This window comes from Canis lupus, chromosome 26, assembly GCF_011100685.1.
Source record: "Canis lupus familiaris isolate Mischka breed German Shepherd chromosome 26, alternate assembly UU_Cfam_GSD_1.0, whole genome shotgun sequence".
Lineage (NCBI taxonomy): Eukaryota > Metazoa > Chordata > Mammalia > Carnivora > Canidae > Canis > Canis lupus.
In genome coordinates this window covers 36,197,094-36,211,394 of record NC_049247.1, presented here as the reverse complement: position 1 = coordinate 36,211,394, position 14,301 = coordinate 36,197,094, and the positions used below count along the sequence as shown (strand labels likewise).

Below are 14,301 nucleotides of genomic sequence, written 5' to 3'. Positions count from 1 at the left end.
AAATTCCAACCCAGTTTATATCCCAGATTACCAGATACAGTTCCTAAAGTGTCCTCATTCTGCATCAGGAGGCATTTTGATTTGCAAATAACAGGACTAATTTTTAAGTGATATGTGCAGAACGTTGTTTGAAGGGAGAACTGCGGTGCGAGAACTGGGGCTCCTCTATTAGTCACAAAGGAAGGAAAATGATGACTTCAGAGACCCTCATTGTCTAATTAAGTCTTCCCTATTAATCTGTGAATTCCAGGCTGGCTGGCTGGCTGGCTTGCTTGCTTTCTTTCTTAATAATAAGTGTTGCTTTGTTTATAAAACCTGCCAAATTCATACTACACATTTTGTTTTCTTTTTGAATTGTTTTCGCTTAAACATGTTGGTTGTGCACATTGATCCTGTTTAGTGAAGACTTTGATATCAAAGATCTTTATACTGCTTTAAAAGTATCTAGTTTTTAGGGGATCCCTGGGTGGCTCAGTGGTTTAGCGCCTGTCTTTGGCCCAGGGTGCAATCCTGGAGTCCTGGGATCGAGTCCCACGTCAGGCTCCCGGCATGGAGCCTGCTTCTCCTTCCTCCCGTGTCTCTGCCTCTCTCTCTCTTTCTCTCCATGTCTATCATCAATCAATCAATCTTAAAAAATATATAAAAGTATCTAATTTTTATTTTGATTAATTTTTAAAATTAGAGTTAAAATGGTCTTAAAAACTCAAATTATGAGACTACACATATGTCTTGTAGAAAAAAGTTAATGTATAGACAAAAAGAACATTAGAATAAATACTCTTTTGTCTGTCTAGAAGGATAAGAAGTTTATGCTCTAAATAGCATTTTATACCAACAATGAGAGAGCGGTAGTAGTGATAGGGGATATTTATTTTACAATCAAATGCTTGAATTTCTGAAATAGGTGAGAGAAGTTGGAGAAGGGGGAAATATGAGAAAAGTAACCAATTTTTTGAGTACTTTTTTTTTTTTTCAAAAGATAGCATGAGAGAGGGAGAAGGGCAGAGGAGGGGGAGGATCTCAAGCAGACTCACTGCGGAGCCTGGAGCTCAGTCCCAGGACCCTGAGATCACGACCTGAGCTGAAACCAAGAGTCAAACACTCAACCGGGTGAGCCATCCCGGTGCCCCGAGCACTTACTATTAAGAGTCTGCTTTTCATAGATTTTTCTCTTTTAATTCATACACTTATATGCAAGCCCTCCCGTTTTTTGGACAAAGTGATGAGGTAACAGGGGTTTGAACAGGCCCAATATTATCTTTAAGGCTCCAGAGCTGGTTCTTTCCCATAGCAATGTGGATCCTAAAGCACATAGTAATTTCAGGGAGGAGAATAAGCAATATAGGCCGAGGTCACAGAAGCTATCTCTGTGTATGTGGCTTTCTCTACCCTGACATTTTTTTTTTTTTAGACTTAAAGATGCAAATGCCCATGCCTGGTGTCTGTGCATATTTAGAATGGTTCATTATTTGTACGAAGAAATAGTGTGGAAATTACAGTCTTAAAGGAAAGCTTTTATTCTTGCTCTTTGAACTGCTTATCTTTCCACATATATGGATTATCCGGGTAGGTTTTCCTTCACACTTGTCGCATCAGCAGAAAGTGGTCTATTTGATAGGTGACCCACTTTTTATGGCTCTGTTAGTGCGTTTCAGTAACGTCTTTGTAAAGCGTATTTCCGAAGCCACTGAAATCTCCCCAGGCCTTGCATGCATCTGCCATTTGGAATTTCTAAACATTTTTGTTGTTGTTGTCAATCAAATGGCAAATGTGTAATTGTGTAATGTATCCTTATATCTAATTGTGAATTGATGATCTCAGGTATAGTTCACCTTAGTTCATGACATTTTTTTTTTTTTTTGTAGTAGCAAGGGCTGACAAATAATTTCGTTGGGTTGTGCCTCATGGTAACAGGTGAGAAAACTGAGACCCAGAAATAAAACAATGCATTGATGTGTATCACAGTTTGGTCTCTAGAACATTTGCATCTGAATCACCTACATTAATCTTTTGAAATACAGATTTTCAAGGCCCATTAAGTTAGAACTTCAAGAATAAGGTTCCAGTAGCCTTTATTTTTTTTCTTCCATTTTTTTCGGATTTTTAAAATTTTTATTTATTCATAAGAGACACAGGGAGGCCGAGACACAGGCAGAGAAAAGAAGCACACTCCCTGTGTGGAGCCTGATGCAGGACTCAATCCCCCACCCTGGGATCACACCTTTAGCCAAAGGCAGAGGCTTGGCTAAAGCCACTAAGCCACCCATGTGCCCCTTCTTCCAAGGTTTTTTTTTTTTAAGATTTTATTTATTCGTGAAAGACAGAGAGAGGGAGAGAGCAATAGAGAGGCAGAGACACAAACAGAGGGAAAAGCAGGCTCCATGCAGGGAGCCTGACATGGGACTCGATCCCGGGTCTCCAGGATCAGGCCCTGGACTGAAGGCGGCACTAAACCGCTGAGCCACCCGGGTTGCCCCCAAGTTTTTATTTAAATTCCAGGTAGTTAACATACAGTGTAATGTTAGTTTCACATGTAGGGTTTAGTGATCCATCACTTACAAATAAGCTCATGCCAACAAATGTGCTCTTTCATCCCCATCACCGATTTAACCCATCACCTACCCACCTCCCCTCCAGCAGCGCTCAGTTTGTTCTCTACTATTAGGAGTCTGTTTTATGGTTTGCCTCTCTTTTTCCCTTCCTTTAGTCATCATTTCGTTTCTTAAATTCCACCTATGAGTGAAATCATGTGGTATTTGTCTTTCTCTGACTAATTTCGCTTAGCATTGTACTCTCTAGTTCCAGCCACATAGTTGCAAATGGAAAGGTTCCATTCATTTTGATGGCTGAGTAATATTCCATTATATATGTAATATTCCAGTATATATGTATACCACGTCTTCTTTATCCAATTGTTAGTCAATAGATATCTGGGCTCTTTCCTTAATTTGGCTATTGTTAATGGTGCTATAAATATTGGGACACATTTTATCCCTCTGAATTAGTATTTTTGTATGCTTGGGGTAAATACCTAGTAGTGCAATTACTGGATGGTAAAGTAGTTCTATTTTTAACTTTCTGAGGAACCTACAGAGGATTCTGTTTTCTAGAACTGTTCTCCACAGTGGCTGCAACACTTTGCATTCCCACCAACAGTGCATGATGGTTCCTTTTTTTCCACTTCCTTGTCAACATCTGCTGTTTCTTGTGTTGTTGATTTTAGCCATTCTGACAGGTGTGAGGTGATATCTCACTGTAGTTTTGATCTGCATCTCCCTGATGAGGAGCGATGTTGAACATCTTTTCATTGTGTCTGTTGGCCAACTGGATGTCTTCTTTGGAAATCTGTTCATGTCTTCTGTCCATGTTTTAACTGGATTATTTGGTTTTGGGGTGTTGAGTTGCATCAGTTTTTTTTTTTTTTTTTGCCTCAGTTTTTTAATATATTTTAGACACTAACCCTTTACCAGATAAGTCATTTGCAAATATCTTCTCCCATCCCAAAGATTGCCTTTTAGTTGTGGTGTTCCCTTCACTGAGCAGAAGTTCCTTATCCTGATGAAATCCCAGTAGCTCATTTTTGCTTTTGTTTCCCTAGCCTCAGGAGATGTGTCTAGTAAGAAGTTCAGTAGCCTTTATTTTAAATAAGACCCCATACTCGGAAGTTTGAGAATCAATGGGATAGTGTATGTCTGTCCACATCTAAAAAGCCTCATCAGCATGCAAATAAGCATGTCTATGATACAGCTTGGTGTAAGAGGGTTAAAAACTGCATCCCCATGGTTTTGAAACACAGTGTGGAAAAGTAACCAAATGGATCAGTGGAGAATAATAATTGAATTCTCTCCACCTTGCATGTACATTCTTAATACTTATAAAAATTGTGGTCCTTGTCATCCATTCTCTAAATACAGAAACCTGAAGCATAGTATTCTTAAATGTGCTTAGTGTCTTGCATTGTCTTCAGAAATTAGTTTTTTTCTACTTCATTACATTTTCTAGGTAGGTGAGTTTTAACTATTTAACCATTCTAGACAAAACATAGCCAGCATTATGAATATTAGTAGAACTTGAAGGGGAAGTGAATTAACACAAAGGTACCACTTATTGCATTTATGTCTTCATTCATGCAACAAAAACATTATTCTTTTCCGTCCATGGATTGTCATCCAAGTCAGAAGTCCTCTATGGGCTCAAATACCTTGTTTGGATAGTAAAGCTTTCCTGTTGAAGCAACTTCTAGCTCTTTATTACGTGCTTATTATAAATTGTAGAAAATGTCAAAGATATACCCACTTCTTTGAAGAGCATACTGTTATGGTGGGAAAAAAAAAGACATATATATAAAATTCATAGATCCTTTAAAACTGAAATTCTTCTCAATGAAGCTTGTAGACCTTAAGGACTGCCAGGGGTTAGAGACCTGTGAGGAGGCTTCATGACCATGTGAATGGCCTCGGAAGAGAGGTTAGATTCTTCAGGAAAAGAGACAGGCATGTCTTAGAAGAACAGGGCCATACATGCGAGGTGCATAGAGAGATGTTCACTGGAACAATTCCAAAGCATGTAAACAATTTAAACGTCCATCTATAAGGAAGTGGATGAATAAACCTGAAAGAAGGCATTGAGTCATTAAAATGGATGAACTAGATTTATCTGTGAAAGGATGGATAAGTAATAAAACAATGTTGAGAGGAAAAAAATGTGAATTGCAGAATGATACATACTGTATTAGGCTATTCATATATTTTAAAAAAGTCAAGCATATAAACACATTAAAGAAGACTGGAGGGATGCTCATTCATTATAGCGCTTGCTTCATAGGAGGTCGGGAGGAGGACTAAGTGAAATTCGAATTTCTGAATAATTTATTACTTCTTGAAAACAGCTTGAAACAGCATAACAATAACTGGAGGGCATTTCTTGTGGTTTGTATGGAAACGTGTGATACTCTTTGGTCCTGTCAGTGGTAATGTACTCATGGTCTTCATAAGAGTAATTTTAAAAGAAGAAACATGAAGTGGAAATCACATGACCAATCAACCAATTAGTTGATTTGATCAATCAGCATGTGCAGTGGATGTAGATTTTCATTGTTTCTCTTTGTAGGTGAATGTCACTCGGGAAGACTCACCCAGTGAAGACCCGGTCTTTCTTAGAACTTTAGGGAAAGGAGACTGGTTTGGAGAGAAAGCCTTGCAGGGGTGAGTAGATCACATGTTATAGTTTTTGCTTGAGTGCTGCATAAATTCCCGTCTCACATATTGAGCTCCTGGCAAAACAGGCTCTATATTTGGTGTTTCTCCTAATCCTGGACCCAGACCCTCGATGGCCATTTTTATTTATTTCCAGGTGGGCTCGTAATGCATTTATATAAGCTCCAGGATTAATCAATTAACTTGTGTCACATCATTTTTATATTAATGGGTAATTTCTCAGCTTTACTCTCCTTGTCCGCAATCTCTATGAAGACTCTAAAAGAGAGGGGAAAGAGTCTCCCCTAAGCTAAGCTTACCTTGTGTGGCAGTTTTGCTCTGAATCCTAGGAAGATGACTGGTTGAGAGTTTGGAAATCCCTGGACTGACGGTACAAACCAAGGATCAGAAGACAGTGAAGGCTTGCTGGGCCTCACGTCTGGGTGGTGGTTGTCATTGCCGCTGTTAGAGATGGAGGTCATGCACGAGAAGATTCCCGGTGGATGGGCTCCAAAGGCTGGACCCAGAGAGACGTTCTGTAAGGTCCCTGAAATTCTTCTACTTGTAAAGCAAGTAGATGCTCGAGAAACAAGCATTTGGGATCTCTTCCTACCAACTATGGACGAAAAACCCAGTTGACTTTGTACTATACATATTGCAGGATGCATGACAAATAGGACAGATCTCTTTGAGCATTCTCTTCTTGTTTTCCAATAAGCAGCACATCTCTATTATCAGTGTATAAATAGATGAGATTTTCAAAACTCAGTGCTGTGTGTATGTACAGAATCAGAAATATATATATATACTTGAATCAGAAATAACCAGTAAACATTTATATTTGTATCAAATTCCAGATGGCCCAGTGTCTGCTATGGAGGAGCAGCAATAGGATATAATTTATCCCTAAAATATTTGGAACAGGGAGTTTTGCTTCCATTATACTTTCATTTAAAAATTACATTATAGGCATTTTGTTTAAAATTATTATGAAGATACCATTTAGCGGGTTTTAATTTTTAAGCCACAGTCAGATAGCAGCTTTTTTTTCTTTCTTACCCTTTCACAGCTACAGAAATGAGGGATCCTGCTAAGTCATCTTACGTACACCACATTACCTTATGAAAATTCAGAATTCAATGCATTTCACTTCTTTTTTTTTTTCTTCTCCTTTGTTCATTTGATCCTTATCCGATGAGTATGTATTTGCCATTAGATTTTTTTTTTCTAGAGGCGAAGTTGAAAGAAATACCATGTTCACTGTATGTGCCACAAAAGAATGCAATAAGCATTATCTTTCTAGTATAAAGTGCCCAGACCCATCCTTTGTACTTGAATCCTTCTTTCCCTTGATTATACATAGAGGATTCTAGAGAATAATGCTGCCTGGTTCCATTGGTTCAAGATTAACTGCCTGTATGAAAAATGTCATTTCCAACAAAGCCAAAGAACCCAAAACATTTTCAGGCATTTCTGATTGAGATCACAAGTGGGACACCAGAAGATACAACATCATTGAAAATGGACAGGTTTGCTTTTGTAGCTTATTGCCACTGGATTTTGGTGCCAAGAAAGCCTTTATGGCAAAAACCCCTTTCAATGGAAGAATGTGTCCTAAGGAGTGACCCTGAGGATGCAGTTCATGGAAAAGTTAGCAGATTGTGTCTGGTGTCAGAATTTGATGGCATTCCATGTAGGTTGAAGTCATTCTGGCATATGGCTATTCTCATGAACTGTCTGGTGCCCAAATCTCTCATATGCATTCAGTCCCAGTCCTCTGCACTGCTGGCTCCTCCCCACACCGCCCTATCTCCCCCTACATACCTTCCCCCACCTACCCTTCCCCCAGGAATTTATTTCCTTCTTGAGCCCTTTGCTTTTGTTTTCTGGAGGCTCAGCCTGGCTCAGCCTGGCTCCATAGGCCTATTCTAAACGCCCTCTTAAATGTCACCGGGGATTTGCTACTTGCAAGTCCTTTTCTGCCTTCCTTGGACTTCCCTTCTCAGCCATGGTTTTACATGCTGACCACTCCTTCCTTCTTCAAATTTCCTTTCCTTTGGGTCCCGTGCAACTGTTAGCACTTGTTAGAATTTTTTATTTGATTTCCTAAAATTCATCAGTGTTGTATCCTCAACTCTATTCCATGCATGTTGACATACATGGGGATCTGTGACAGCATGTCACTTTGGGTAAAAAAGTCTAAATCTTATATTCTGATTTGAGCTGAGTATCTGGCGCTTTTCAGATACTCCACATGTATCTGTTGAATGAATGGGTGAACGAATGAACTAAGAGACAAATGAGCCGCTTTAATGAAGCCCAATCAAACATTTGCTTCTTGCCATTGATCACTTTCTCCACTTGGATCTGTTTGAAGGTAAGGGGTTATGAACTCGCTTGTCTACAGGGAGCAGGCTGATAATGTCAATGAGTAGGGTAAGGTGGCAAACTAGAACCCCCCCTTTTTTTTTTTAAAGATTTTACTTATTTATTTATGAAAGACACAGAATGAGAGAGGCAGAGAGAGAGGAAGGCTCCATGCAGGGAGCCCAATGTGGGACTTGATCCCAGGACTCCAGGATCACACCCTGGGCCAAAGGCTCAATCACTGGGCCACCCAGACATAGCTAGAAACCCTTCTGTGAAGAGGAGACCATTTACTGAGCTCCAGCTGATTGTTAGACTTTTTTTTTTTTTAAACAGAAAAAATCTAGGTTTTGAAAAAAAAAAATACAAAATGTGATTTTGTAACTTGATTTTTGAAAAATGCTCTGCAAGCAAATACGACAACAAACCCAAAAACCAAACCAAACATTTCTACAAACAATTTGACCTGTGGGCTGCCATTTTGTGGTGTCTATCAGATGTGCCTTCTTAAGGCCCTGTATCTAGATTCAATTGAGGGAAACCGATTAGGTGAGGTCTTCTTGATTATTTCCTTGTTTCAATATATTTTTTTTAATGTTTTGATGTCTTATGTGTGTAACTTTTTTTTTTTACGCTAAGTATGTTCTTTTTTGATCTTTTCTTTGAGTCTCAACATCTCACACAAGAAATTCTAACTTTTCATAAATCAGATTGATTTGTTTCACTGGCTTTCCTCTAAAAACCTTTAAAAATTTACCTTACTTTGAGATAGAAAGTCTTCTGAGCACTGTGTGTATACTTTTGGGTAATAACTATGCTTTTTTGCAAGTCATGTGATTTTATTTTATTTTATTTTATTTTATTTTATTTTATTTTTTTAAAGTTTTATTTATTTATGATAGTCACACAGAGAGAGAGAGAGGGACAGAGACATAGGCAGAGGGAGAAGCAGGCTCCATGCACTGGGAGCCGGACGTGGGATTCAATCCTGGGTCTCCAGGATCGCGCCCTGGGCCAAAGGCAGGCGCCAAACCACTGCGCCACCCAGGGATCCCCAAGTCATGTGATTTTAATACTTGGAAGACCAATTACATAGTAGTTAGCATTCTCTGTATGCACCTAACACAGCATTTCAGATTGTCGTTTTCTCACTTATAAAATTTATATGTACTTGGAATTGTTGATTTGTTTTCCTGAGGATATTCACCAGACCATTAAAATATTGATGGATTAGTAATTTTGACATGAGTCCTTGACCACTCTTTTTACATTTCAGAGTGCCTAATACTAGTATTGGTGAAGCACAGTTGAATGACAGAGCTGAAATGTGAGCTCAGTACCTCGACTCCAGAACTCCCTTCTAGAGTTCTGCCTCTAGACGTAACAAGCTCCATTTCCTTGTTCTGTGCAGACAATAGAGTCCTAGACGTGTAGCCATCTTATAACCTATATAATTACCATCCATTAACCAGTAGCACCTCGTTACCAGAGAAACTGACGTCATGGATTGCCTTCACTTTAGTTGATGTGAAGCAAATTATTCAGTATTCCTTGACTCAACCACTATTTTTTTTTTTTTTTTTACTGTAAATAATGGTTTTCCACATCAGAGGAAGGGCAAAATGTCCTTTTTACAGAAGGACTCTTTCCTTACGTACAGGAAAACTAAAGTTGTGTTTGGGAGAAATTACTGCAGGTGTAGTCTGGTAACTCCTGAGTCAATCCATCACACTCTGACGTTACTATGGTTTCAAGCTCTCTCCACCTGTCTTGAAACCACGCAGGATCCGCAGAGGCATCAGATGGTGTCAAACTCTCAGCCACACCCACGCTATGCATCTGGAATAAGGGTGGGGGGAACCCTAAGAGTAAGTGGAAGCTGACAGAGATGGGGCTGAGCTCCCACTTGCCCCTACCCTCTTCCCCTGATGTTTGAGTCTTTGGCGTAGCCTGTGGTTCCAGCCTAGAAGTCAGACTGCCTGGGTTGGGATCCACTTTGTCATTTATGAAGTATGAGACCCTGAGACATTCTTCTTTAATCAGAAATGGAGGTGATGGTTGTACTTAACCTTTTTTTTTTTTTTTTTTTTTTGGTTGTTGAGAGGAATAATCAAGGGGATTGTTACAAAGCATTTGAGTAAACATCTGTGGAGAATTTAAATTATGGTCAAAACAAAGTTTGTTGCTTCCATCAGCACCACCACCATCTTGTTTTCACTGTTATTATCAACAGCACTGGCATCACCACCATCATCATTCCCCAGAATATTCTGCTACTTCTTGACCAAATTTAGAGCACTTGGTATGACTGGCATAGCATTAGATACGGAGTCAACCACTCTCTGATTATAGAACTTTGAGCCACTTAGCCATTCTGGGTTTCTGCTTCTGAATTTGTAAAACCAAGACAGTTGGACTAGGAGATCTCCAAGTATCCATAGGTCACAGCTTCTGCTTCTGCTTCTCTGGGATTTGGCTTCTTTACATTTGAAACAGACTCCTAGATGCCAGCTGCTGCCCTGTGCCACCCTGATAAATGGTGGCATTTAGTAGAAGGCCACTACCAGTGGGGCACTCCCTCCAGGAGCCCTCCTACTCTTGCCTATCCTCCAACACCTATGCCACATGCCAGCCTCTGTCAGTGTTAATGGAAAAAAGAATAAGCCAAGACGATATGTCCCCAGTTTCTCCCCGCAAGGGCCCTGGATCTTAGGAAGGTGAATGAACATTTCTGAACCTACTTTTCACCCCTCCCTCTTTTTTATAATCAATAAAATGATAGGACATAAAAGGATATAATAATGGATCTAGCAATTAACACTTTGTCATATTTGAATCTGGTAGCTCATGTATTTATTTGAAAATAAAACATAACAGGGACGCCTGGGTGGCTCAGTGGTTGAGCGCTTGCCTTTGGCCCAGGGTGTGATCCTGGAGACCCAGGATCGAGTCCCACATCGGGCTCCTTGCATGGAGCCTGCTTCTCTCTCTGCCTATGTCTCTGCCTCTCTCCCTCTCTGTGTCTCTCCTGAATAAATAAAATCTTAAAAAAAAAAAAAAGAAAAAAAGAAAATATAACAGATACAATCCGAGCCTCTCTGGTATCCATTCTTTCCTTCCTTCCCCTCATCAACTTCTGAGATTGGCCATGCGCATGCTCACCATTCATGTGTCCATGATATATTATGCATATATGATATTCCTAAATGTATGGCTGGATTGTTTTTTGTGTGTGTTGAGTTGTATAAGTTCCTTATATGTTCAGATACTAATCCTTTATCAGATATATCGTTTGCAAGTATCTTCTTCCATTTAGTAGTTTTTTTAGTTTTGTTGATTGTTTTCTGTTGTGCAGAAGCTTTTTATTTTGATGTAGCCCCAATAGTTTATTTTTGCTTTTGTTTCCTTTGCCCTAGGAGACATAGCAAGAAGTATGTTGCTATGGCCAATGTCAGAGAAATTACTGCCTATACTCTTATCTAGAATTTTTATGGTTTCAGGTCTCACTTTTCATTTCAAGTTTATTTTTGTGTGTGGTATAAGAAAGTGGTCCAGTTTCATTGTTTTGCATGTTGCTGTCCAGTTTTCCCAATACCATTTGTTGAAGAGACAAGTCTTTTCCCATTACATTTTCCTGTCAAAGCTTAATTGACCATATAATTGTAGGTTTATTTCTAGGCTCTCTATTCTGTTATATTGATCTATGTGTCTGTTCTGTGCCATTTTGATCTCTACAGCTTTTTAGTATAACTTGAAATCTGGGATTGTGATACCTCCGACTTTGTTTTTCTTTTCAATATTGCTTTGGCTATTTAGGATCTTTTGTGGTTTCATACATATTTTAGGATTATGTTATCAACTTCTGTGGAAAATGCTGTTGGTATTTTAATAGGGATTTCATTAAATTTATAGATTGTTTTGGATCATATGGACATTTTAACAATATCAGTTCTTCCAATCCATGAGCATAGAATATCTTTACATGTGTTTGTGTCATCTTCAATTTCCTTCATCAGTGTTTTATAGTTTCCAGAGTACAGGTCTTTCACCTCCTTGTTTAGGTTTATTCCTAGGTATTTTATTCTTTTTGGTACAATTGTAAATGGAACTGTTTTCTTAATTTCTCTTTCTGCTATTTAATTATTAGTATGTAGAAATGCAATGGATTTCTGTATATTGAGTTTGTGCCCTGCAACCTTAGTAAATTCATTTATCAATTCTAGTCTTTTTTTGGAAGAATATTTAGGGTTTCTTATATAGAGTATCATGTCATCTATAAACAGTGGAAGTTTTACTTCTTCCTTACCAATTTAGATGTCTTTTATTTCTTGTTTGATTACTGTGCTTAGGACTTCTAATAACTACATTGAATAAAAGTAATGAGTGGTCATCCTTGTCTTGTGCTTCATTTTGAAAGAAGAGCTCTCATTTTTTCACCATTGAGTATGATATTAGCTGTGGGTTTTTCAGATATGACCTTTATTATGTTGAGGTATATGCCTTCTAACTGATTTTGTTGAGGCTTTTTATGGATATTGGATGTTGTCAAATGACAGTAGATATTGTACTTTGTCAAACACTTTTTCTGCATCTGTTGAAATGATCATATGGTTTTTATCCTTGTAGATGTGATGTGTTATGTTGATTAATTTTGCAAATATTTAACAACCTTTGCATCCCAGGAATAAATCCCACTTGATCATGGTGAAGGATTTTTTTTTTATTTGAGGATTTTTGCATATATGTTTACCAGAGATAGTAGCCTTTAGTTCTCTTTTATTGTGATATCTTACCTGGTGTTATCAAGGTAATGCTGGGCTCATAGAATAAATTTAGAAGCTTTCTTTTCCATTTTGTTGGACTAGTTTGAAAGGCATATTAACTCTTCTTTAAATGTTCGGTAGAATTCACCTATGAAGCCATCGGGTCCTGTATTTTATTTGTTGGGAGTTTATTACTGATTCCATTTTATTGCTAGTAATTGATCTGTTCAAATTTTCTTCCTGATTCACTTTTGGTAGGTTATGTACCTCTAGGAATTGATCCTTTTTCTAGGTTGTCTGATTTATTGGCATATAATTTTTCATAATATTCTCATAATCCTTTGTATTTCTATGGTATCAGTTATTTCTCTTCTTTCGGTTCTGATTTTGAGTCTCTCTCTCTCTCTTTCTTTCTCTCTTTGATGAGTCTGGCTAGAGGTTTATCACTTTTTTTTTTTTTCCAAAGAACTAGCTCCTAGTTTCACTGATCTGCTCTATTGTGTTTTGTTTTGCCGTTAGTTTCCACTTAATTTATTTCTGCTCTAATCATTATTATTTACCTTCCGTCCACTGGTTTAAGGGTTTTTTGTTGTTGTTGTTGTTCTTTTTTTCCAGCATCTTTAGGTGTAAGGTTAGGTTTTTATTTGGGATTTTTCTTGCTCCATGTGGTAGACGTGTATTACTATAAATTTCCCTCTTAGAATAGCTTTTGTAACATCCTAAAGATTTTGGACTTGTGTTTTCATTTTCATTTCTCTGCATATGATTTTTTATTTCTTCTTGATTTTGTGGTTGATCCATTCATTGTTTACTAACATGGTAGTTAGTCTTCATGTATTTGTTTTCTTTCCAGTTATTTTCTTGTGGTTGATTACCAGTTTTATACCATTGTGGTCATAAAAGACATGTGGTATGGCTTTATATGTTTGAATTTGTTGAGACTTGATTCATGCCCTAACATGTGATCTATTCTGGAGAAAGTCCCATGTGTGCTTGAATAGTGTGTGTATCCCACTGTTTCAGGAAGAAGTGTTCTGAATATATCTATTAGATCCATATGTTCCAGTGTGTCATTCAAAGCCACTGTTTTCTTGATTTTCTGTGTCAGTCATCTGTCCATTAATGTAAGTGGGGTGTTAAAGTCTCCTACCATTATTGTATTACTATTGATTGCTTCCTTTACATTTGTTAGTAGTGCTGTATATATCTGGATGCTCCCATGTTGGGTACATAAATATTTATAATTGTTATATTTTCTTATTGGATTGTTTCCTTTATGATTATATAGTGTCCTCTTTGTCTCTTTTTCTAGTGTTTGTCTTAAAGTCTGTTTTGTTCAATATCAGCATTGCTATCCTGGCTTTCTTTTCACTGCCATTTGCACGATAAATGCTTTTCCATTCCTTTACTTTGATTCTGCATGTATCTTAGGTCTGAAATACATCCAGAGAAGTTATTTCTAAATCTTGTGTCTCATGTGTAAAAATACTCTGGAGCTCTGGACTTAGGAAAGGCTCAGTCCCATTCACCATCTTGGTTGGACCATAACAGTTTCCTTCACCCATCTCCAAGGGCTCTCCTGTCCAGCTCCAGCTCATTTCTCTCCAGCCTTAGGACCTTTCTCTATTTGTAGCACCTGAGATTTTTAGGGGTTTTGTTTTACTTTTGTGTTTTAGTGAGGGTTATGGCTAATTAGCCTTTAAGCAAAGATTATTCCTGTGAGAATTATATTGGGGAATCTATGTAAGATGTCACAAAATATCTGGTGGGATTTTTCCCTGTGGTCCTGGATTTGTGGCTAAGGTCCAAAGTTAAAAAGCTGTCAGTACATAGGGCCAGTGTCTTCTGCAGAACTGACTGGAAAGAGCCAGAATTGCTTTATTAGTATCACTACTCCATCCACAAGATGGCCTGTTGGAAAGAGCAGTGTTCATCGAAAAAAATTGTTCCCTCTGTTTTCTGGTCTTAGCTTATTT

General features: G+C 38.2%; 1 protein-coding gene across 4 annotated transcripts in view; it reads left to right on the top strand.

Moving 5' to 3' along the window:
- The window catches only part of PRKG1 (protein kinase cGMP-dependent 1), a 1,199,428-nt gene that overhangs the window by 984,678 nt on the left and 200,449 nt on the right, over positions 1-14,301 (top strand). For all 4 annotated transcript variants that reach the window (XM_038576027.1, XM_038576026.1, XM_038576028.1 and 1 more), the window contains one exon: positions 5,110-5,204. In XM_038576027.1, coding sequence (XP_038431955.1) covers positions 5,110-5,204 — 95 coding nt within the window. The remainder of the gene's footprint in view (positions 1-5,109; positions 5,205-14,301) is intronic.